The following is a 23705-nucleotide window of genomic DNA, read 5'->3' on the forward strand; positions in this document are numbered from 1 at the left end:
TAATAGGTCAGCGGCAGAGCAATTATTCCATATTGTGTCAGCATACCCAAGGAGAAGGGCATTTATAAGTGAGATAAAAATTATTTCTATTGTTTTCCGACCTAGATTGTATTTAACAGACCTCAAAACACTTAGCACTTTAGATGCATGTAAACAGATATTATCAATATGTTCCGAAAAGCTACTAGAGTTGGTGAATATCAGACGAAGGTGATTATGATGTTAAATAAAATATAGCTCATTTTGAAAATCAAGCTCGAGAAAAACTGGGTCTAATTTGTTGGAGAAAAACATAACTTCAGTGTTTGATGGGTTAAACCCTACTAGCACTTATTTGGACCATTGGTCTATAGTTCTGAGTTCAGAGTTTATCACATATTCGATGACATTGGTATTCGATGAGGAGTAAGCTAATGAGGAATCATCAGCAAAAAGTATGTTGGCTCTTATCAGATTATCGGCAATGTCATTGATATATATATATATATATATATATATATATATATATATATATATATATATATATATATAAAGAAAGAATAGTGGACGTAGAACAGATCGGGGGGGTGGGGTGGGGGCTCCAGCAAACACATTTGTTTTATTCAGAGGTATTAACGCCAACTAAATCTATTCCATATGTTTTAAATTTAAAGAGGAATCCTTTATGCCAGACACGATCAAAAGACTTTGAAACATAACAAAATAATATACACACATCCTCGCGTTTTCTAAGGCAATGCATATGGTAGATATACATTAAATGAAATATTGTGGAAATTCGGGGGAAGGAAACCACACTGATAGTAATAAGGAGATTATCTGAATTCAAAGGGTTGTAAATACATTTAAATATAACTATTTCCATTATTTTCCCGACACAGGATTACCGGGATTGCCTTTTTAAAAACTGGTATCGAAATAATTTCTTTCCAAATATTGGAAACAGTTGTCCTCTTAATGATTCACTGAATAAAATGCACAAAGGTTTGTCAATGGCTGGGGAGGTACATTTTAACATTATATGTATTGGCAATGGCTGGGGAGGTACATTTTAACATTATATGTATTGACAATGGCTGGGGAGGTACATTTTAACATTTTATGTATTGACAATGGCTGGGGAGGCACATTTTAACATTATATGTATTGGCAATGGCTGGGGAGGTACATTTTAACATTTTATGTATTGACAATGGCTGGGGAGGCACATTTTAACATTATATGTATTGGCAATGGCTGGGGAGGTACATTTTAACATTATATGTATTGGCAATGGCAGGTGAGGTACATTTTAACATTATATGCATTGACAATGGCTGGGGATGCACATTTTAACATTATATGTATTGGCAATGGCTGGGGAGGCACATTTTAACATTTTATGTATTGACAGTGAGATGGAATATTCATTAGGGTTTTGTCCCATGTTTTTAATGTTAACATTTTTAAATACAATTTTCGTTTTGCAATTTTCTGGGGTTGCTTACATTATTTCAAAGCTTTTTTAAATTGTGACCATAGGCCTGTATATTATTCTTTGTTGCTTTCCTCTTTATACGATCTCGCTTTCTTTAGGTTCTGCACAGTTTACTACGATACAAAAATGTATCGTTTGGATATATAGCTACAAGTTTTGAGGGAAAATATATTTTTTTAAAAAATCGGTAAACATAGAGGTAAATCTAACTGCGGTTTCGTTAATGTTTGAACAACTTTCACATACACTTTCCAAGTTTTGTTGTAATATAATCTCATTTAATTTCTTACAATCAGCTTTATTATAGAACGAAACTTCTCTCTTTTACCTTGAGCAAAGATTAAAATCATTTTTAATCTTCAGAAATGTAGCTCGGTGGTCAGTTATAAATGGTTCATCAAGAAACATACACGTTAGCTGTGCTAGTTACTATAATAGGGTAAAGTGAAGTAGATGAGATGTCAGTGATCCTGGTTGGGTCAATTCTTATATATTCTAAAGTGTTCACTGTCATTATATCCATGGCATTTCTCAAATTAGCGTTTAGTAACTCCTCATTTAGATCCCCGAATAAAAAAAGTGTTTTTAGAAAATTGAGAGCACACTCAATTGCATTTTTTAAGGAATCCCAGAATCTCATTGGATGAAAGTCTATAACTACGCATATTAAATTATTACAATGCTGTGCAAGAAGTTCTATCCATAAACCCGTCATATTTTTATCTAAGAGCTCCAGTAGTGTTCTTAAAATTAACTTCGTTACATAAGCCATAATACCACCACCACGATTGGACCTATCGCATCTGACAGGATAGTAAAACCCTTCAGTGATGAATTCACCCTCTTGTATACTATCATCAAGATGGGTTGCAGTTACTGCAGTTATATCGAAGTCATCAATATGGGTTGATATGCAATCTAATTTATGACGAACTTATGACGTATGTTTAGATGTAAGAACGATATTGTATTGTCTGCTAGAGAGGAGTTACTGCATGATGATGATGATGAGGAGGAGGAGGAGGAGGATGCAGCTACCTGTGTCAAAGGAACTGGATTTGGTTCTGCATCCCATGAAAGCATAATTAACTGTGAAATCCACAGTACAAACATGACTGCTGATAATACCAATGAACTATAAAAAAATGCATGTAATCACAATTTGGAAGTTGCATATTTGGTGATGTGAGGGCTTAAGTTTGTCTACTTAATATGAATACTTATAATGAAAATGTGTACACATTAGTCTAATAGTCGTTAGTAGACCTATAAGAAGTAGAAGATTCAAAAATAAAACATCGATAAAGCTCAGCATTTTCTTCCTATACAGAAGTCTATCTCGGTTGAGGAATAGCCCAAAGCTTATCCTATGGAAAATAATTATACTGACCATTAGAAAATAGGTTCAGGGAATGACGGAGATGGAATAAGCAAGAATGACTCCTGGATCCTAGCATCGGAAAACTAGTGTGTCTAAGCCATGATATCCGTCTTATTGAACTTGGGTTTTCCTATGATGATGACAAGACTAGAGAAATTTGAACTGAAAACATTACTAATAACGAAAACAAAGTGATAAACAGGAAGCAAATAAAAATAATATTCTAAAAATATTGATTTGAACGTTTTATGTACAAAGGGTTACGGTTGGGAAATTTAGGTAGAAGCAGTGAATCTATGTGTATAGGCTAAAAGAATTTGAAAATTATACCAGAGTTAGTAATATGTAAGCTAGAATGCATATGTTATGCATATGAGTCTTTTATACTGTGAAACATACATAATATGAGAAAACTTCCATAGGAAACTATCTTAGTGTAGTCACTAGGTTTGGTTAGATCCAGTATTTACGGTCAAGGTCAACATTTGCATTGTATACTGTTTTATTTTCCAGCTCCTCTCTGTGCAGTTTCTTCACCGTCTGTACCATCTATTTTTGCAATCATTAATCTAAGTTTTGAAGGTTTGTGGCCTCTGAGATTTTCTTCATAGTAATGATTCGCTTTTTAGGACTATCTTTTGTATTCTACAAGTAGATTTTTCCATCAAAAGTCCAGTAAAACTAAGCGCCTTCTTTAGTTTCGTAAGTATTTTCACCAGATTGAAAATGTTTGGGTCAGATCCTCGACCAGAATTAGCTTGTCAGGGGAGCAGCAGGGAAGGCGATCAGACCTTGAGAAAACGACCGTCCGAAAACAACACCAAAACAACACCACCCACAGAAAGATTTTATTTAAGGAATATATGCTTCCCATGATGGTTCGGTCGCTATTGACCCGCAATCGTTTTATCAACAGCGTCGGGAAGATTAGCTGCATACTAATTATGTTCATTAATTTTTTTTGTTTTTGTTGGTTACATCTCGTCGACAAACTATACTGAGATGCCTTCCCTGCTGCTGTGGTTTTTAAGTGAATTTTATGATTTCTCATTATCGGAATAAAGTAAAAATAAAATAAATATCGAATTAATTTTCGATTTCAATAAACAAAACAAAATAAAATAATATGGATGTTGGAGAATCACTTAGCGCGAAAATAGCACGAGAGCGACTAAAGGCAATAGAGGAATATCTTCCTGTGCAAAAAGAATTAAAAAGGAAAATACGAGCGATTGAAAAAGCAAAGGAAAGATTTGCCGAGACAACACAAGAATTATTCAAGCCAGTGACCAGAGCGACCGAAATGGCGTTTATGGGTGATATAAAAGACCCCGAGGCAGCGAAAGAAATACAAAGGAAGGAATACTACCTTTACTGAAAAGAATTGAAAAAACTGTTGTGAAACCATCGCATGCTGAAAAATTCATGGAAGGCGAGGTAGAAAAAATAAAAGCAATTGCAAACCTTGATGATCTTGCTACCTTCGCGTTTAGATCATTTACCCAACGAAAAACCAGACTGAAAACTGAATATGTTAATGCAGCCTCAAGTCGCGAAAAATGGTATAAAATATTATATTATATTTATCGCGGTATCAAAAGGATTGATAATGAATATATCAATTATTTAAAAAAAATAAAAAGAATTGAATTTAATGATCAAAGAAAATCTAAACCTACAATCCAGCCACGTATACCCGAACCATATGAGATGTTTACCGAAGAAACTATTCAGGATATCAAGGATCCAGGTAATTTAGTCGATATAGCTAGGGATATCGATAATCGAAAAAAATACTTAAAATCTGAATTTGCCGAAACTAAATTCACAAAATCGACGTGGCTATCACGATTATATGCCGCATCCAGGAGAATTCTATCAGTAAAACCAGATGATCCAGATTACAAAGAATTCATTGATGCAGCATCTCAGCCTGTGCAGCAACAAATTGATATTCCTGCTGATCAATCGACGATGCGAGGACTAAATCCCAGAGAAATTTTCTACGCCGATGCTTTGAAGGAAATTGATCATCCAAACAAATTATATCGTATTGCTGCATTTGGGTATGAAAATAAAAATAAATACATAAAGAAAAAATTTCAAGATAAAGTCACTGAGGTTGACTGGATTCCTGCTGCATTTTTCGCCCAAAAAAATACCGAGATTGATCTAACCGACGAAGAATATATCGAATTCAAAGAAAATATAAATAAAAATCGACAATCTCTATCAGCGCAACCTGCACGACCACAGTCACCTGAAGAAGAATTCGAGGATGCACCCGAGGAGCCCGATGTGCTGGGATCACTTTTCGGTACTCCGAAGACCGGTAGCGGATACACAATTTGTCCCGATAGCGTCGTTAATGATGTGTCTCGGCTGGAAGTTCTCACTGGGGGAAAACGAGCTGGAAACATTTCGAGTGAAATAATAAACGAAGCATCGGATATCTGCAGAAGGTTATTTCAGGGAAAGGTCATCAATGTATCTGTCTATCGTGATCTCGTCGATGAACTCGTAGATGACTATCGTAGTGGTTGAATAATCGTATTATAAATAAAATGATCGTTCACAAGAGCCATCAGAGAGCCACACAGGTCCGTATTGTAAATTCAAGGTTACCTGTGTACAAATTAAAATATGGATCGGGAATAGGTGATTCAATAACTAAATTTTTCACTCGAATAGCTCCTAAGGTTGGTCCGTTGGCCAAGCAGATATCATCGAAAGCCATAGGTGTTGTTCGCGACAAATTAATAGATTCCGCTGGTAATGTTGCTGGCAAAGCATACGACGCAATCAAGGAAAGAATTTTGCGATTGGTGAGGGGAAAACCCAAAGATAGAGCGACGTCAGTAAAATCATAAACTACGCAGCTAACAAAAAACTAGCATCGCTGGTGCTGGAACAACCACAACAAGCGCTAGAACAAATACAACCACAACAGGAAATTAGTACAAGTGCATTTGGAGGACGTCTTCGTTTTAGACGATAAATATATTTTATAAACATGTTCTCGCGCACATCCAATGAAGCATTTAAGCTGGATGAACCAATTGAGAGAGACGACTCAGTGCGAGATTATCAATATTATTCATACGACGCGATAACACCAAATAGCCCTAGTAGAATAGAATTACAAGTACAAGATACGACAAGATATTTTCTCCCGTGTGAGGCATATATCGAGGTTGTTGGCAAGATTGTGAAAAACAATAATACTAGTTATGCCGGCGACGTCAAGATTGGATTGGTCAACAACGGTATTATGGCGTTATTCAAGAGCGCTGCGTACATGATAGATGGTAGAGAAATTGAATCAATTAACGACAACGTCGATGTAGCGACCACAATCATAGGCCTAGCAAGGTACTCAGATGATTTCACTAGATCGGCTGGTCCTAGTATGATGTTCACTAAAGATAATTCGAATGTTGCCGAAGACCTAGATTTTCTCGTGAGACGACCGAAAAAACGCGATAATTCTGATGCTGATGCGGAAGATATGATTATAAATGTTCCAGATGGATATAATCTTGGTTTTAGAGCTCGTACAGCTATGCTGAAGGGCGATGATAAAAAGTTTTCATGTGCTATTCCGCTATCGCATATCTTTGGTTTATGTAGAGACTTTAGGAAAGTTATATTTGGAGCGAAACACACGATTGTTTTTTATCGAAAAGGCGATAGCAACGATGCTATCTGGAGAGGGGTGGGCGACGCTGGCAAGGTGGTATTAACCAAATTAACGCTGTGGATGCCCTCGATGACACCATCGATGGACGAGGAGAGAAATTTATTGTCGTTTATGGATCGTGGTGGAAAATTTGTCATGTTGTGGCTGACGACGCATACAGATAGTATTCAGAGTAACATCAGCGGTAATTTCACCTGGCACATAGCATCCCAGCAGGGCGTCTCCGCACCAAGACATATCTTTATTGCTCTTCAGCGAGCTGATCGCGTTGGTGATCAAACACGAACCCATATGATCTTTGATACTTTTAATGCCAGCGATGTATCACTGCGGGTAAACGGACATCAAGAACCAATTGAGGAAATTCAGCTAAATTACGAGGAGGGATCAGTGGCGCGTGGTTATCACCGCCTTTGGAGCTACATGGGACGAGATCAAAATATAGATACCGGACTGCAAATATCTCAGCTAGATTTTCAAAAATACTATCCGATCTACTATTTTTCGCTGGAGCATATGGACCCAATAAAACAATCCATCGTTGATATTCATTTCAAGATCAGAATAACCAATGTTGGTCCTGTTGCATTTAGGGCCGTTGCTGTTATACTTAGCGATAAAACCATGATTCTTGAAGGCATCGAGGGTAAAATGAGAATTATACATGCTCCTGTGGGAAAAATGATTTAAATTCAATCTAAATTTATAGAATGCCGTATCATCATGTTAGTGTGACCCTAACTCAAAGTCAGATGAAGAAACTGCAATCGCACATTGCGAAAAAATGTGGGACCAAATTAACATTAAAGCACGATCAAATTCTTGGTGGTCCAAATAAAATATCCCTGACGCGAAGACAACAACAACATTTCAATAAGGCCAAATTGTCGAATACTGGAATAAGGATCGTGTTATCCCCGGCTGCGTTGAAGAATATGGTCAAAATAGGTGGATTTTTTCCATTATTAGCCGCGATACCAGGATTACTTGCCGCTGCTGCACCAGCTATAGCAAAGGCGGTTGGATTAGGTGCTGTTAGTGCTTTAGGTTCTAAGGTTGTCGATAAAATTACCGGTGGCAAATACAAAAAAAAGGACGAGGACTCCGATTGCCAGGGACTCCTCCTTGGTATTACGGGCGAGGACCGATTCTACCGGGAACCCCCGCCGCATGGAGAAGATAACTCCGATGTCAAATTACGATCTAATCAGCGCCGCAAAAAAACAAAAAATAAAATTCTTTAGGGGTGTATTTATGCCAAAACAACCGAATAAACACGAGACCAGAATCATTAATCTCGATGACAATACCGGACCGGGTACTCATTGGGTAGCGTATGCGATTAATCCACGCGAGGCTATCTACGCAGATTCATATGGACTGGCCCCACCCAAAGAATTTCTAAGATACGTAAATCAAATGAATGTACCAGCATGGTATTCTACGCTACCGATACAAACACTAGATGATCCTCCGATCTGCGGTGATGAAGCAATAAATATTCTATCAGCGATATCCAAATCAAAAAAACCATACCACAAAGCCGCTCATGAATACACATCAAGTAAATTGAATCAACGACAACAGTATAATGGTTGACATCTACGGTAGATCCCTGTTAACAAGAACAATAAAAAAGATACTAGAGCGAGAGAAATTTGATGTGAGTGATTTATCAAAATACGCCACGAAGGACGACGTTAACAATATTCTATCACTGGCTGAAGTTAATTCTGGCGAGGTCGCTATTTTTCAGGACGATTATGGAAAAATAAAAACCAGCAACGTGAAAATAGGCGATATAATCAAACGAGATGAATACAGCGCTCACGTGGTTGATTTTAATACCGTCAAAGAAGACACAAAAAGAAATACCGATGCTGCTGAGAGAAATCGTGGAGTTATCGAGTTTGTTGTCAGTCGAATTCTCCGAATGGTCAGCTCCGATGATATTGACAAAATAAACCAAAAACTTGCTGTGGTCAATGCTTCTATCGTGGGTAAAATTGATTTTAACAAGATTCCACCAGCAATGAGAGATTCGTTCATCAATCTAACTCCGACCATTGCTTCAGGAGTATTAAAATGGACAGCCACGACGAGTACAATCGAATTCACAGCACCTGTCACCGGTGCGTACAGAACAAATCATTTTTCCTCCGATAGATTTAGAATTACCTGTGAAAAATACAAATGGAGGCATCACTCAGATAGATTTCACGGCACATTAAATATTTTATTGGATAAAAATATCGGACAGATAATCAAATTCGAGTTCGCCGATGTTAATAAACCAATGCCACCTGAGATATCCATATGGTGGTTCATGGAATTTCTTGCTGAGGTTCCATCCTCGTTAAGTTTTTGGATTAAGACCATCTGCAATTATAATAATGGAATACAGATACGATCAAGCCCGCGCATGGCAGATGTCGCTGAAGAGTATCATCGATGTTTATCAAGTAAAAATAAAGAAATACCAGCGCAGACTGGTTATCATTGATGTTGCCGTTTATTCTGTCTCCGCGGTTATCACAGGCACTGGAATAATCCTATCCGCGTTAACGATGACAGCACCGGTTGTCATCACGATAGTTGTTTCAGCAACGACCGCGATTGCTGGTATATTCAGTATCATAACAAAAAAAATATATTCGTGTACTAACACAAAATTAATCTCGTACAAGGACAAACTAAATATAGCAATAGCCACATACTCTAGATTATCCATGTTGTTGTCAAAGAGTCTCAACGATGGTGCCATATCCGACACAGAATTCGCGTTGATATCTGGAATTTATAATCAGACGATTAAAGATATCAATATTAATAATGACGGACCTACTGCAACAGATAGCGACGAACACAACAGCGATAAAAACAACAATGATTTCGGCTAGTTCAACCAACCCCGAATTTAGTATCGTTTTTCCCACCCCCATCTCTATCAACGAGATAGCACTAGCTCAGCTACGCGTTTATTACAGCTGGCCAAATATTCGATCAAGATCATTTGGTGGGTTACATTCAAATAATTCTTTCGTTTTCGCTTACAAAGACAAACCCGATGGTACTCCCGATTGGACCACGGTTGGATTGCCAGCGGGTAGTTATCAGATCGATCAGATTAACGATGAGCTGATACACAAAATAAAGAATATAACAGGAGCTGATCCTGGAATAAAAATAACCGTTCACGAACCCACATCAAAATCGATTATCGAAATCAACTCTGATTATCGCGTGGACATCTACGCGAGTTCAATGAGAACCGTGCTGGGTTGGCCCGAGATCAAACCGCCGGAACAACCAGCGCCACCGGAACCTAAGAGGGAAAATTTCATCACGGACAGGAAAAATCGTCATGGTAAATACGATGATCCAGCGACAAGTCTCAGAAAAGCAACATTGAGAAGTGAATTCATACTCAGAAAAAAAGATGATATGATGTTTATATTTGTTGTCAGAGAATATCTCGGTGTGGGGGGAGAGCCAAGAATTGAACAATCGGAATCTGAACTTGCTAGTTACGTAGGCGCTTTTAAATTCTATATTGATTATGGTAAACGTATTTTAGCCGACATAAAAAACTATTTCATGAATGCATCTCTGATATATCGAGTTCATGTGATTTGATTATTCTCCACGTAGAGTTAATCAATCATATACTATTTGATATGGAATATATCCATTCACGATTGATTCAGGCAATAATCGACGATAAAACAGGCAATAAAGAAAAATTCATGCAGATATATCGGATATACGAGGCTGATATACCAAATCACAAATTTCCCGGATACGACGTGGATGAATTAAGAAAATCCCTCAATGATATCATCGATGAAGGATTTTCCCAATTACACACCGCATGGAGAAAAAAACTACCACCACCGGCCATTCTCAAACGAGGTAACGCCGAGGATGGTACTGGCAGGCATCTCTCACCGGAAATAGTCAATATAACAACAACAATAGCGGTCAATCTCAATTGTGATATCGTCGAGAATAGTTACATCGCTGATGCGTCTGTCTCTGATCAAGCGAAACAGGGATTTGTTTTGTATTCTTTTTCACCTAAGGATCCACCGGGATTCCTCTTGATACAAGAACCAATTAATCCGGTTTACCTCAGATGTCCTAATCGATTGTTGCAACGAGTAAATTTCTCTCTGACTGATCAATCTGGTCATTTGTTAGATACGCGCGGAGAAACATTGAGCATTAATTTATTAATAAAATCCGAATAAAAGTATTTTATTTTCTGCAGAATTATTTTATTTTTCGTAGAATTATTTTTTTGTGTAGATTTTTTGTTTTTTTTCAGTGAAATTTAACTGTTTTGGGTGAAAAATTGACTGTTTTGGGTGTTTTTTTGACTGTTTTGAGTGAAAAATTAACGTTATTCTACCCCCAACTCGGTCGATTCTCTAAGTGGATTCAATTAGAGAACGATATAAGAATCATCAAAATCGACCAAAATCAGCAAAAAATAAACAATTTCACTCAAAAAAAACAAACAAAAAAAACCCAAAATAATCAAAAATTAATAGTTTTTTTTATTACTGTATCGTTCTCTAATTGAATCCACTTAGAGAATCAGGCATCTTGCCCAACCAAAATTGTCAAACATCACCCAAAATAGCCGATTTTTCACCCAAAACAACACAAAATTCACTGAAAAAAACACAAAAAAAGAATATTATAGAATATGAAATATTTCAAAAAATAAATAATTTTAGAAACGTTCACATGGATAACCACAGAAGAAATGTTCGCAATCTTTACCAGTTGATTTATTACGAATCGGTTCGTCCGGAATCGTTTTATCCGGAATTACTCTATCGAAAATCGGTGGCTCGGGATTAATATCTATCAGTCTTCGCAATTGTCTCACTCGTGTATCTATTGTCCTTTTTGATTCGTATTCATCAGACAGCGATGATCGAATCCGCTCAACAACACGAGCTAACGGAGCAAAATCTGCCAAATTAGCCTCATCAACGTTAATTAGCGATTTGTGTATCGCCGATTGTGTTTTTTTGACAAGTCGGTATTCAGATGATAGGGTACATCTACCCTCGTGTTTGTTTTGTAATATTGTATCAAAATCGGCGATAATTCTATCAGAATCGAGATCATCTGATAATTGTATTTTTTTATTTTTAACGCCTCAATCGATTTTACTATCTCGTTAATGTTTTCTTGATTCATATTCATTAATGATTTTATTTTTCTAATATGAGTGGGAAATAACAAAATTTAATCCACGTACCGATTTTATAAGAGAACGATGATTTTATTATTCCCCCCGCGCATCTTCGTACTGAAGCTGGATGAATACCGAAATATTTCGCGGCTAAGCTCATCGATTGAAAATATGTTTCTTCATCTGTCTCCGTGTTGATTGATTTAACAGCACGAGAGGCTTTTCGCCCGTGGCCCATATTTCTTCTCAAATTATTCTCTCTCGGCGTTACTGCCTCCAAATTATCTGTGGAATTATTTAGTTTATCACCATCTACATGATCAATCACCAGACCGTGCTCGATTGGTCCGTTAAGGCATTCATACACGAACCGATGAATGGAGTAAAATTTTACGTTATTGATGTTAAATCTGAGATAACCAGCATTATCAATTTTACCGACTGTTTTTTTCGTTTTGACATATCTGACTGTGCCATCGGCAGATGCCTCGTAGTTATCGATGATTGGATGTCTCATGAATATATCATTCATTATTATAATTTCGTTTCTCTAGCAGATAATTTGTCTGAGAACCTACTCAGATAATCCTCTTCACGCCTAATAGCTATATTGCTATTGGGTGATTTTTTATCGTAATGCCGTTTTAACTCCCTGTACCTTTTACCGCCACATTCCAGGCAGATTCTTGTTTTTTCCCCGAATTCCGATGTTGCATTTGATGCACCTCGCCGGGCCAGTTCCACCTCGTTTCATGTAAGCTGAGTGTATCCCGCAGAATTCTTTCCTGCACAATCTATTACAGCAAGTAAATGATCCAACCATTAACCACTTGCAATTATTCATCGGTATTATTACTTAAATACTTGTCTAAAATATAATATAATGGTATTCGATCTCGATGAAATAGAGTACGTGATTCCTGAGCTAGATCAGGCCAAAAAAGAATTTTACAACGATGGCGCGGCTCATGTATGGTCAACGTGGAAAGCAGCCGATATCGATAACACGATGAACGATGAACGAGCTAAAAAGATAATTGATTTGCTCAGCGATAAATACATATTTCGAATAAAATTCATAGTGAATAACGAGAATGATATTTGGATTACTCGTGATAAACGTGATCCTGTGATTAACGGAAAAAAATCAGTCACGGTTAGTAATAATTCGAAGCCAGGATTACTCACAGGAATAGATAAACCGTATTATGTACGAGCATATCCAGTAACGGCTGTCGTTTATGGAATTTACAGGCTAAATAAACCAACCGTTGAGAATCTTGCCAAAATGAAAATGTCGGTAAAAATTAATTGTGTAGCCGAGCGTATTATAGAACATTTTACAAACACAAAACGCGGCAATGGACTAACTGACCTAAGAAAACAAAAAATAAATAATTGGGCCGAGTCTGTTGCCGATGGTGCATCAATAAGTGACATTGCTGCGTTATCAGCGAAATTAAAATTTCCTATCACGGTGAAAACGATATCAGGTGAAGTATTGTATTCTTCTGCGTATAAATCCAAAGGATCGCCAATCGAAATAATTGATCACAATTCACATGCTTGGTCAAAATCAATAACAATTTTTCCTCAGAATCGTATTATTAAATTCTGCGTAGAGAATTCTGCGAAAAACATATTCGACGCTATTCATGAAATAAGCAAATCAGATCCCGTATCCGTTTGGTTATTTTCCAGCGATGATCGATACGATCAGTTTGTTAGGCCCAACGGCGATATGTATCGAAGTGAAAAATTACATGATTCCATGACCGAAATAGCTAAAAAAATACTTGGTGAATGAAGAATTATTGGTTAATTGCTTTACAATTCCGTCCGTTGTTGCTCATGCTGCACGAGAGAAAAATTCATGGAAACCAGCAAAAAAAGAATTTCTTAGTGATATTCAGTGTAGTTGCGTCGAGTATGGTCGTGGTGGATTATGGAATACAAATTATAATTTTATCGATATGATCTCGTTTGACATGACAGCGTGTTATCCTGGTAGTTTTCTCGGAATGGGACGGTGTAACGAATATTTCAATCAATTCGGACATCCCTGCGATGAAATGACCAGGGTATCGATTAATGGTGCGTTACCGGGGTTTCCCCTGGCTGGATTCGCTAAAGTCACATCGTTCGAATTGTCCGCGCGATTACACAAAATATGTTATATTTGGTTTGGACGGCATTTATCAGAACAAAGATGGACTCCAATAGTGTTATTGAGGTATATGCTAGATTCTGCTATGTTAACGTCGTTGACGGTTAGTGAAGCGATTATTTCGTATAAAAAACAATTTAACGTCTGGCTACCCACCGAGCACGATGACGCGAAGGATTTAGGCAGGAAGATCATTGGGAAATTTACTCAGGGTGGCGCATATGATCATCAACGACGTAATTGCAGATTAATCATGGATGAGGCTGAATTAGATTTCATAATTGCTGATACCGCTGATAAAGGAATATTTTGTACTCGGGGGGATGTTTATATCGCAGATGGAACTAAATTAGGTACTGTCGTCAATTATCTTGACGGGGAATCACCGCAGTATGTCCATTTAAGATCATCGATGTTGGCGTATGCTAGTATAAATTTACTATCGATGATAAATAAGTTTCCTGATGCCGCGGTTAGAGTAGCTACTGACTCGTTTTATATCGATAGAAAATACCTGCCGGAACTAGAAAAACTAACCGGCGATATGTCGTGGGGTACCTGGCGGGTGAAAGATGAACATATTTTGTGGTATTGTGAAGACGCTGATGTACCTGATAATGAAAAATATCATTCAGATAGCGTAACGGAAACTTCTATCGCACCATCTGTACACGATCCTGCTGCGAGACACAAAATAGTATATATAAACGGGCCTGGTGGATCAGGAAAAACAACAAGAATGATAGAATTATTCAAGAATTCGGATATGATCGTGCTGACGCCGACACATCGATTAGCGCGAGAAATGAAACAGCGAGGAGTAAATTCGTGTACATATCATAGTTATTTCAAGTATAACGGTGGTACGTGGAGTCCATCGAGAATGGGAGAAAAATATATAAATAAAAAAAATAATATGGGATGAAATTTGTACGGTATTCGCTGGTACGTTGAAAACGTTCTTAGATTATTTATCGACGAAAAATACAGCAGTGATTATGTGTGGAGATCACGGTCAACCCAATCCTATTGATGGCGAATCGCCTCATGAATGGCTGAAGAATTTTGTCGATTATTACGATGAGATAGATACCGATTACAGATCTCTCGACGGTAGATTAAGTGAATTTAAAAAATTAATCCGATTAAAATCAAATAAAATTCAGTGTGACGTGATGAGAGAAGTGATTCAGGAAACACTCATGGAGGATTTTCTATCGATGTGGATACCAAATGATTTGATAGTTGCCAGTAGAAAGATAATCAGAGATGTTCTTCAGCAAAGGTTATTCAGGGTACATCAAGAAAAATTTCCCTTGATGCCTGTTCCATTATGTTACAGACCGATCGATACAAGATTACAAAATATCGACGTCGATGTACCAGGGCAAGGTAAAAAGAATTTGGTGTTAAACGATGTCGTTGTTGTTGATATTAATTTTGTCGATGATACGTTAAATTTGGAGAAATCGCCGTGGAATTTAGGATACGCCATGACGATACATTCATCACAGGGATTAACTATAGATGAATGTCGCGTTTGGATTGTAGATGATAACATCGGATGGTCCAATCTGGTATATTTAGCCGTGTCTAGAGTGAGAAAAATATATCAGTTGGGTAGAATTGTGTTGGATAAATCGATCATTAATGACAAAACGAACGAATATGTGATTTAAAAAAAATTATTCAGCTATAAACAATCCGATAAAAAAAATAATCACGAATTCGACCTGGATGTAGAATTCATTCTATCGCTGAAAGAAAAACAAAATAATCGTTGTTGTGGTTGTAATTGTATTATGGCGTGGACGTATCAAAAGAATGATTCGAGACAGTTTTCCGTCGATAGAACAAATAATAATTTGGGACATAACAAAAGAAATGTCACTTTAGTTTGTTTAGAATGTAACAGGCGCGGCGTAGATTATTTAAGCAACTGAGGCGGGAATTGGGTATCATTAGGAATTACGAGTAATTCTTCTTGTGTGAAACCTCGTTGAGGGGCGTAAGCGTCAAGTTTGTAAATCGCTGGTCTACCTGATGATCTTGTCGCAGATGATATTTTGTGTGTTGTTACGCTCCAAATAGGATCTGTTGCTCTTTTTCGGCCACCCTCAGCCTCACCGTGTTTATATAAATAACGGACTAAAACATCACCTAGCACTGGTCGAATCGAAAAATCTTTCCTAATGATCGGTATGAAATCTTTTCGTATTGCTACTACTGGTTTCATTTTTATTGTTCTTGTTATTTCGTTATTTATTGCCGAGATAACACTGGGTAGCCTAATAACCCAGTCGCTGGATCGTTCATCCTGAATGAATTCTCTTGCGTATTGATAACCAAGTAACCTTTCAGCTAGTGTTTTGTTGAATCGCTCAACGATTGCTTGATTGTTGTGAATATTTACTTTTCCACGTCGTATCGCCACATTTTTTTTGTTCATTAATTGAGTAACCGCGCCAAGGAATTCTCGTCCGGGATCAACCTGAAGTAACCTTGGCCACGTTAATGGACCTCGTTGATATATTTTGTCGAATGCGTTGGCTACCTCATTTTCGTTGCTAATGGCTCAGCTTCTTTATATCGACTGGCGATATCCACGACGGTCAATACCTATTTGTACGTTTTATCGTTAACGGTATCATGCGGTAGAAACATGATATCAGCCTGATGAACCTCATTTGGAATACTAACATCGAAGTGAGCATATTCGATTCGTTTAGGCGGCGGTAGATATATTTGCCAGATAGCTTGTTTAGATAACCACGCAGCGGCAACTGATGGTTTTACTCGAGCAGCTTTTGCTAGTTTCTTGATCGCTGATTTACCACACCAAAATCCAACGGGTGAATAATAAATTTCTTCCATATAATACTAACCAGCACCGAAGACTAATTTACTTTTCATTGCACCTTTTATCAACCAGCTAGCTAATCTTTCTTTAATGGTCTTGTTTTTTATTGAATCTATCGAATGAATCAGATTCACGTCGGCTAGATGTCGTCGCTGCAGATCTTTGCTTCGATACGCGAGATCGTGAATATAACATGCCCGATCAATTGCATTTACGGGTTCTTCACTGGGATTTGGTTGATTTTGATTATTTAGTCTGATATCAAGTCTTGTTCCCGGCCCACAGTAGCTGTATCCTAGTAGATGCTTTTCTCCGGCGTATTTGGACCAGAAGAATCCCGGTAACGACGATAATCCTGACGTGATGTCACCTCCGGTTCTTTTTCTTTTTTTTAAGTTAATTTTATTTTTTTTGATCTTTCACCGGATGAGACAAATTTAAATTTCTTTGTGTTACATATCTCGCATTTACCGGTGATGGCCGATCTATTATTTTTTGTAATGACAGAAACAACATCTACGGTTGGAGTTCGTGTTCTACATCGCACACAATATAGATCCATAGTATAACTATATCATGAATGTAATTGATTTTTCAGCCACAAAGAAATCTGCCCCTGTGAAACATCACGCTGCGTTGCCTAATTCGATCAGAATGATTATCATAGGACCATCAGGGTCAGGGAAAACACAATTATTGTTGAATCTAATCATGAGATGATTAAAATGGGACAAATTATATTTGGTTGCACCATCCGTAGATGATCAGCTATGCTATCAGGTGCTTAAGGAATTTAATGAAAACGGAGCGTTGTTGAATAGCGGCGAGAATATAATTGATTTTATCACCGATATCGAGGAAGCACCCTCAATAGATGTTCTGGATGGTTCGATAAATAATCTTGTTGTTTACGACGACGTCATGCTGGATAAGCAGTCTAATCCTGCTAGAATATTCTCTCGTGGACGGCATAAAAACACCGATGTTATTTATGTGACTCAGAGATATACTCAAATTCCTAAAGTGATTAGAGACAATTGCAACATGCTAGCGATCTTCAACGGTGTTGATACGCACACACTAAGAAATATTCATCAAACTTGGTGTAGCGGCGATATGGATATAATTAAATTCAAGAATTTCTTTGGACGAGCTCAATCCACACCGTATGGATTCGTCACCGTAAATTTATGCGATCCAAGAACAAGATATCGAGTTGGTCTAGATAAAATTTTTTGACAGAAAATATCATAAAATTCACTTAAAAACCACAGCAGCAGGGAAGGCATCTCAGTATAGTTTGTCGACGAGACGTAACCAGCAAAAACAAAAAAATTAATGAACATGATTAGCATGCAGCTAATCTTCCCGACGCTGTTGATAAAACGATTGCGGGTCAATAGCGACCGAACCATCATGGGAAGCATATATTCCTTAAATAAAATCTTTCTGTGGGTGGTGTTGTTTTGGTATTGTTTTCGGACGGTCGTTTTCTCAAGGTCTGATCGCCTTCCCTGCTGCTCAGGGGCGCCTTACAGAGCTTTCCTCGCACGAATAACCTTTGTTTTCGCCTTGTGTGACCGGAAGCGAAAGCTCAGATGGGCCTTCCTTTCATTCTAACACTGTAAACACGATCAATGCCTTACGGCCCGATGTTCACGTGCAGCTTATCTTGAAAACACGCTGTTCCTCTTAGGGTCAGACTGTACATTTATCAAATGTAAAGAATACTGTTTCGAATAATGTTAAAATTCATCACACCGAAGTGTTAGACTATCAGTTTGTTCCTGCCTTTTGTTGCAATTTTAATAATTTTTTCATCAAGTTCTTTCTTTAGGGGCTGGATATTATTACAGTGATGCACACTGATCAGTGAATTAATGCACTTTCCCATAGCTTCATGAATAGTTTGTTCGAGCATCGGTGACAATGCTTGTACTATAGTGGGAATAATCTGTGAAATGAAATCTTGATTGCTAAGGTAAGTATGACTAATGTTAATAACATCAACAGATACACTCTGAGGAACCAATTGGTGTTCTGATATTGAAATAGTTTAGCCATCGTAGACTGGTTCATCAACTTAGGATTGACCTCCAGACCTCCATACTTGCACTGAATTCAGAATAAACTCAGGGAAGTTTACAGAGTTTTTGTGAGTTAGGCGAGTCCTCGTACTTACTTCACTCATATTAACTTGCAGTGTTTCCCATTACGCACATTTGTGCGTCAGGGACGCACGCTGGAGAAAATTGACGCACACATTTGACCCTCTAACACACAGCCGTTTTACCTTCCCGGTATCTTGTTTGCATGTAAATCAATTAATGTATCTACATTTTCAATATTACAGTTAATTAAAGTGGTTAAAATGAAACACGAAGCCTGAAAATAAGACCTATTCGTGAGTTTGCAATGAACATCTGATTGGCTATAAAAACATACTTCTTGTTTAGCTTACAAAAATATAAGTTGCATCGCGTCGCTTTGTATTTAACAATAATGAAAAATATAGGTTAGTCAAAATATTTTCACTAATTGACCAATCCACAGTTGTGAATCAATTTCTGCTGCAAGGTGTAGATAGGGTTGACATATCGGAACCTTGGCTAGCGAATATACTTGGCGGATCGATCGATATTTACATTTTCGGGTCTGTGAATTTCATTGGATGCGGCGGCAAGCCACTGCACCCAATCAAAAACAAGTTCAAATCTGAACACTATTCCAACATGATCAAGACAAGAGGAGCACACAACTGAAATGGACGTATACATAAGTAATTTTCCACTGCAGGTCCGTGTTTGTAAAAACACATCATTTCACTCAAATACACCTGTAATAATACGTAGACCTATTTTCGATGTTAAACTTACAAAGTATCATTTTGAGGTTAATCGTCTCCACTGTTTTCGGCCGAAGTACAATGTACCGCTTACACACGCTTTTGGTTAGTTGGTGTTACATACTAAGGGAGGCAACCCATGGTATTCAATAGTCTAAGGACAAAACACTTTAATATCTGATCGATCCGCCAAGGTGTAGATAGGGTTAACGTTAGTAACATCAACTGTTACACTCTGAGGAACCAGTTGGTGTTCTGATGTTCAAATAGCTGTTCCATCGTAGTCTGTTTCATCAACTTCAGGATTAACCTACACACTTGCACTGAATTTAGAATAAACACAGGGACATTTACTGAGCTGTTGTGAGTTACTTGCTTCACTCAGATTAAGTTTCATATCACTGATATCACTGTTTTGTTTGTGTATCACACATAATTTCCCAAAACCAAGAAAAGCTAACTTATACGTGGATAAAATAAATGCCAAGATCAGCTTACTGAACCGTGTAAATAACGTTCGAATGACTCTTACCAGTAATACATATCTGGAAACTACCTCACCTCAATTTTTCGCCTCGCTCTAACACAGCCGTTTTACCTTCCTGCCTTCTTGTTTGTGTGTATTCAACGAATGTTAACTACATTTTCAATATTACAGTTAACTAAAGTGGTGGAGGGGCCCCGAGTGGCCGAGTGGTCTAAAGCGCTCTCCGTTACGGATCACCGCCATCTCACCTCTACCTGCGTTGGTTCGAGTCTCGAATTCGGCCAATGTGGGTATGTGAGAAAGCTTGCCAGTAGCTTCTCGTGGGTCGGTGGATCTTTCCGGGGATTTCCCGGGTTCTTCCTCCACCATTAATACTGGCTGCCATGTATAAGCCTATCGTGTGCTGGAAAATGGCGTTAAACCCTACAACAACAACAACTAAAGTGGTGAAAATGAAACACAAAGCCTACAAATAAGACCTGTTTGTGAGTTTGCTATGAACATCTGATTGGCTATAAAAACATATTTCTTGTTAAGCTTACAAAAATATGAGTTGCATCGCGTCGCTTCATAGTTAACAATAACGAAAAATACAGGTTTGTCAATAAGGGAGCAACTCATGATGCCCAATAGACGTCACTAGGACAAAGCAATTAATATTGGCTAGCGAAGATGGATATCTACGGAGCCCCTTAAGTGACATGGATGCACATATTTTTTATTTCGTTTAATCGAAATATATTTCGTTATTTCGAAATACTATTTCGTTTAAACGAAATACTATTTCGTTATTTCGAAATATTATTTCGTTATTTCGAAATAGTAATTCGTTATTTAGAAATAGTAATTCGTTATTTCGAAATAGTATTTCGTTTAAACGAAATACTATTTCGTTATTTTGAAATAGTATTTCGTTTAAACGAAATACTATTTCGTTATTTCGAAATACTATTTCGTTAGAACGAAATATTATTTCGTTATTTCGAAATAGTATTTCGTTTAAACGAAATACTATTTCGTTATTTCGAAATAGTAATTCGTTATTTCGAAATAGTATTTCGCTTAAACGAAATACTATTTCGTTATTTCGAAATACTATTTCGTTCTTGGGAATCATATATGTAACTTAAATTTGAAAAATTAATGTATATGTCAATTATCGCCCTTTGTATTGTTGAGGTCTCTAAACGTGGAGATACATTTTGCAGTAAAAGGTGTTGTGCCAGCGTCTTGTCATTTATGTGAAAGATACGAAGGTGAGTTAGGTGTAGGCTTAGTTCTATGTAAGACGTAGATGTAACAATAAATAAACATAAACTGTTGTTGTGGTGTAGTAGCATGCAAACTCTGTATAGTGTGGGTGAATACTCTTGAACGCTTGACAATGTTTTGGCCTGACTTTACTTCAAACGGATAATTTTTCAATGGGGGTGCCTCACACTCCATGTCTATCTCTAAATGATTAGTAGTCAGTATTTTGTCTTTATTCACATGATACGATTAAATACGAATCAGCCACCCAACAGTTGCACAGTACATGCTTTCTTAGTAACGTATACCACACTCATGTATCATTAAACAGTTGCATAGTGCATGCATTTCTTAGCATTGTGTACCACACACATGCCGTTGAATCATTAAACAGTTGCATAGTGCATGCTATTCTTAGTAATGTATACCACACACAGGACTTTCATTCACTAACACTCTTGTAAGAACATACAAGTAAATCTGAGCAATTTTTCTGGCTTTTTTCTTTCAGATATTTCATTTGGGTCCAGTTTTAGTTATTTGTTGTTGTTGTTAGGGTAACGCCATTTTTCAGAACAAGATAGGCTATACATGGTGGTCAGTATTAATGGTGGAGGAAGAACAGGGGAAAACCGCGGAAAGAACCACCGAGCCACGAGAAGCTACTGGCAAGCTTTCTCACATACCAACATAGGCCAAACCCGCGACTAGAACCCACGCAGACAGGTGAGATGGCAGTGATCCGTAACGGTTGGCGCTTTAGACCACTCGGCCACTCGGGGCCCCAGTTATTTGTAACATTGCTATGTACATTAAAAATCCCAACCATGACATTGCATGTTTGTCAAGCAATAATAATAGTGGTTGTATTAGTTCTTGTTGTTGTCAGTGTATTTTAGCATTGTACATATTATGCAAGAAAAAACGTGTGCATTTCTGGTCGGCCGACCATCCCTGTTTTTTGGTGACGACCCTAGCACCCCCCATCCCCCACCCCGTTAAAAGAAGGAACGAAAAAAAAATAAAAAATAATTTCTGAAATTGTTTTGTGCATCAAATTGAGCTGGTTTAGTCCAGTACTTTAAGTGCTTAGTACATTATATATACTAATCATTACATTATAATATATAACGTTTAGTGAAAAGAATTTTTTAAAAATATACATACCCAGCTACCCTAATTTTAAAACCAGTGCAAAAGGAAACATTTTTCTGGGGGTCTCTATGACTGTTTCAAATAAACAAGGAGGTGAGTGATTTTCAACATGCATTTCCTCATGATTCCTGGCATGGTTAACTTGTTTTTAGTAGTTCATGTTCTACCATTGCCTTGTGTTGTTTGAAGGGGATTTTAAGGATGTACTTCATGGTTTCATAATAATGGGCTTTTGTAGATCCATCTGACTCTTTTGCCAAATGTTTGTTCAGTTTTCAAAAAGTCCAGTAGATTTATCTGGTAATATATATTTCTACAGATACTATAGAAATTAAACAGCTTGATAAATTGAATTATCCTGTGTATTAAAACATGGCAATTCTAAGGGTAAATTTCTATGAAAGGTCAAGGTAAAATTGTAATGTTCATAGAGAAACAACACATTACCTCTTGATGAAAAATGTATTTACATTTTGTATTGAATAAGGTCTATGGGAAATTCACTGTTCCAACTGTACTGGCCCATATTTCCTAGTAATGCTTTGCAATTGAAATTTCACTATCAAAGAAACATTCATTTTTTAACAATTGTTTAATTTTCTTTCAGAAAAAGAATGAACATGAGCATTTTTCACCTGTGAATATCAGATAAGTATTTTAAAAAGTATATGGACATAAAAGTAAATGGAAATCTTGTGCAATTGTATAAGTGGTAACAATTCCTTATGTATTATAACCCACGGTTATAAACGCAACATTTATTCATGAATACATTTATTTTTTAAATCAATAAAAATGTCGTAACAGTTCCTGTGTTGTGATGAAATATACCCAAAAATTTGAGCATTAATCAATTCAAATTAACCTAGCACTGCTATTTTTGTGAAAACACTGAGTTGAAACTACTCTTTAAATATTATACACCAGTTTTGAAAAGCCACATATTTTATGAAAACCTAATTTTGTTAAACTTAATAATATCAAACAAATTGAGAGCAATTTAAAATTGTTTTTAAAAGGATTCAGTAAATTGGTCACATATGCTAAATATCAATGATAAATCAAAATTTTCAAATTAGTTGAGCTCTTTATACCTTGAATTTGGTACCAGTCTTCATGTGAGAAATGCACAGATGTGAATTATTTTGGGAATAGGCTAATATCATCAAAGTG

At 37.1% G+C, this 23705-nt stretch overlaps 1 protein-coding gene across 1 annotated transcript in view; it reads left to right on the forward strand.

Annotated features, from left to right (window-relative positions):
- Positions 1 to 23705, forward strand: part of LOC149793625 (uncharacterized) — a 78896-nt gene that overhangs the window by 13128 nt on the left and 42063 nt on the right. Inside the window, exons 5-6 of the mRNA XM_089969024.1 lie at positions 2429 to 2580; positions 4783 to 5320. Coding sequence (XP_089825150.1) covers positions 2429 to 2580; positions 4783 to 5320 — 690 coding nt within the window. The remainder of the gene's footprint in view (positions 1 to 2428; positions 2581 to 4782; positions 5321 to 23705) is intronic.

The sequence above is a fragment of the Sinohyriopsis cumingii genome, chromosome 8, assembly GCF_028554795.1.
Source record: "Sinohyriopsis cumingii isolate HCF-2022 chromosome 8, ASM2855479v2, whole genome shotgun sequence".
Lineage (NCBI taxonomy): Eukaryota > Metazoa > Mollusca > Bivalvia > Unionida > Unionidae > Sinohyriopsis > Sinohyriopsis cumingii.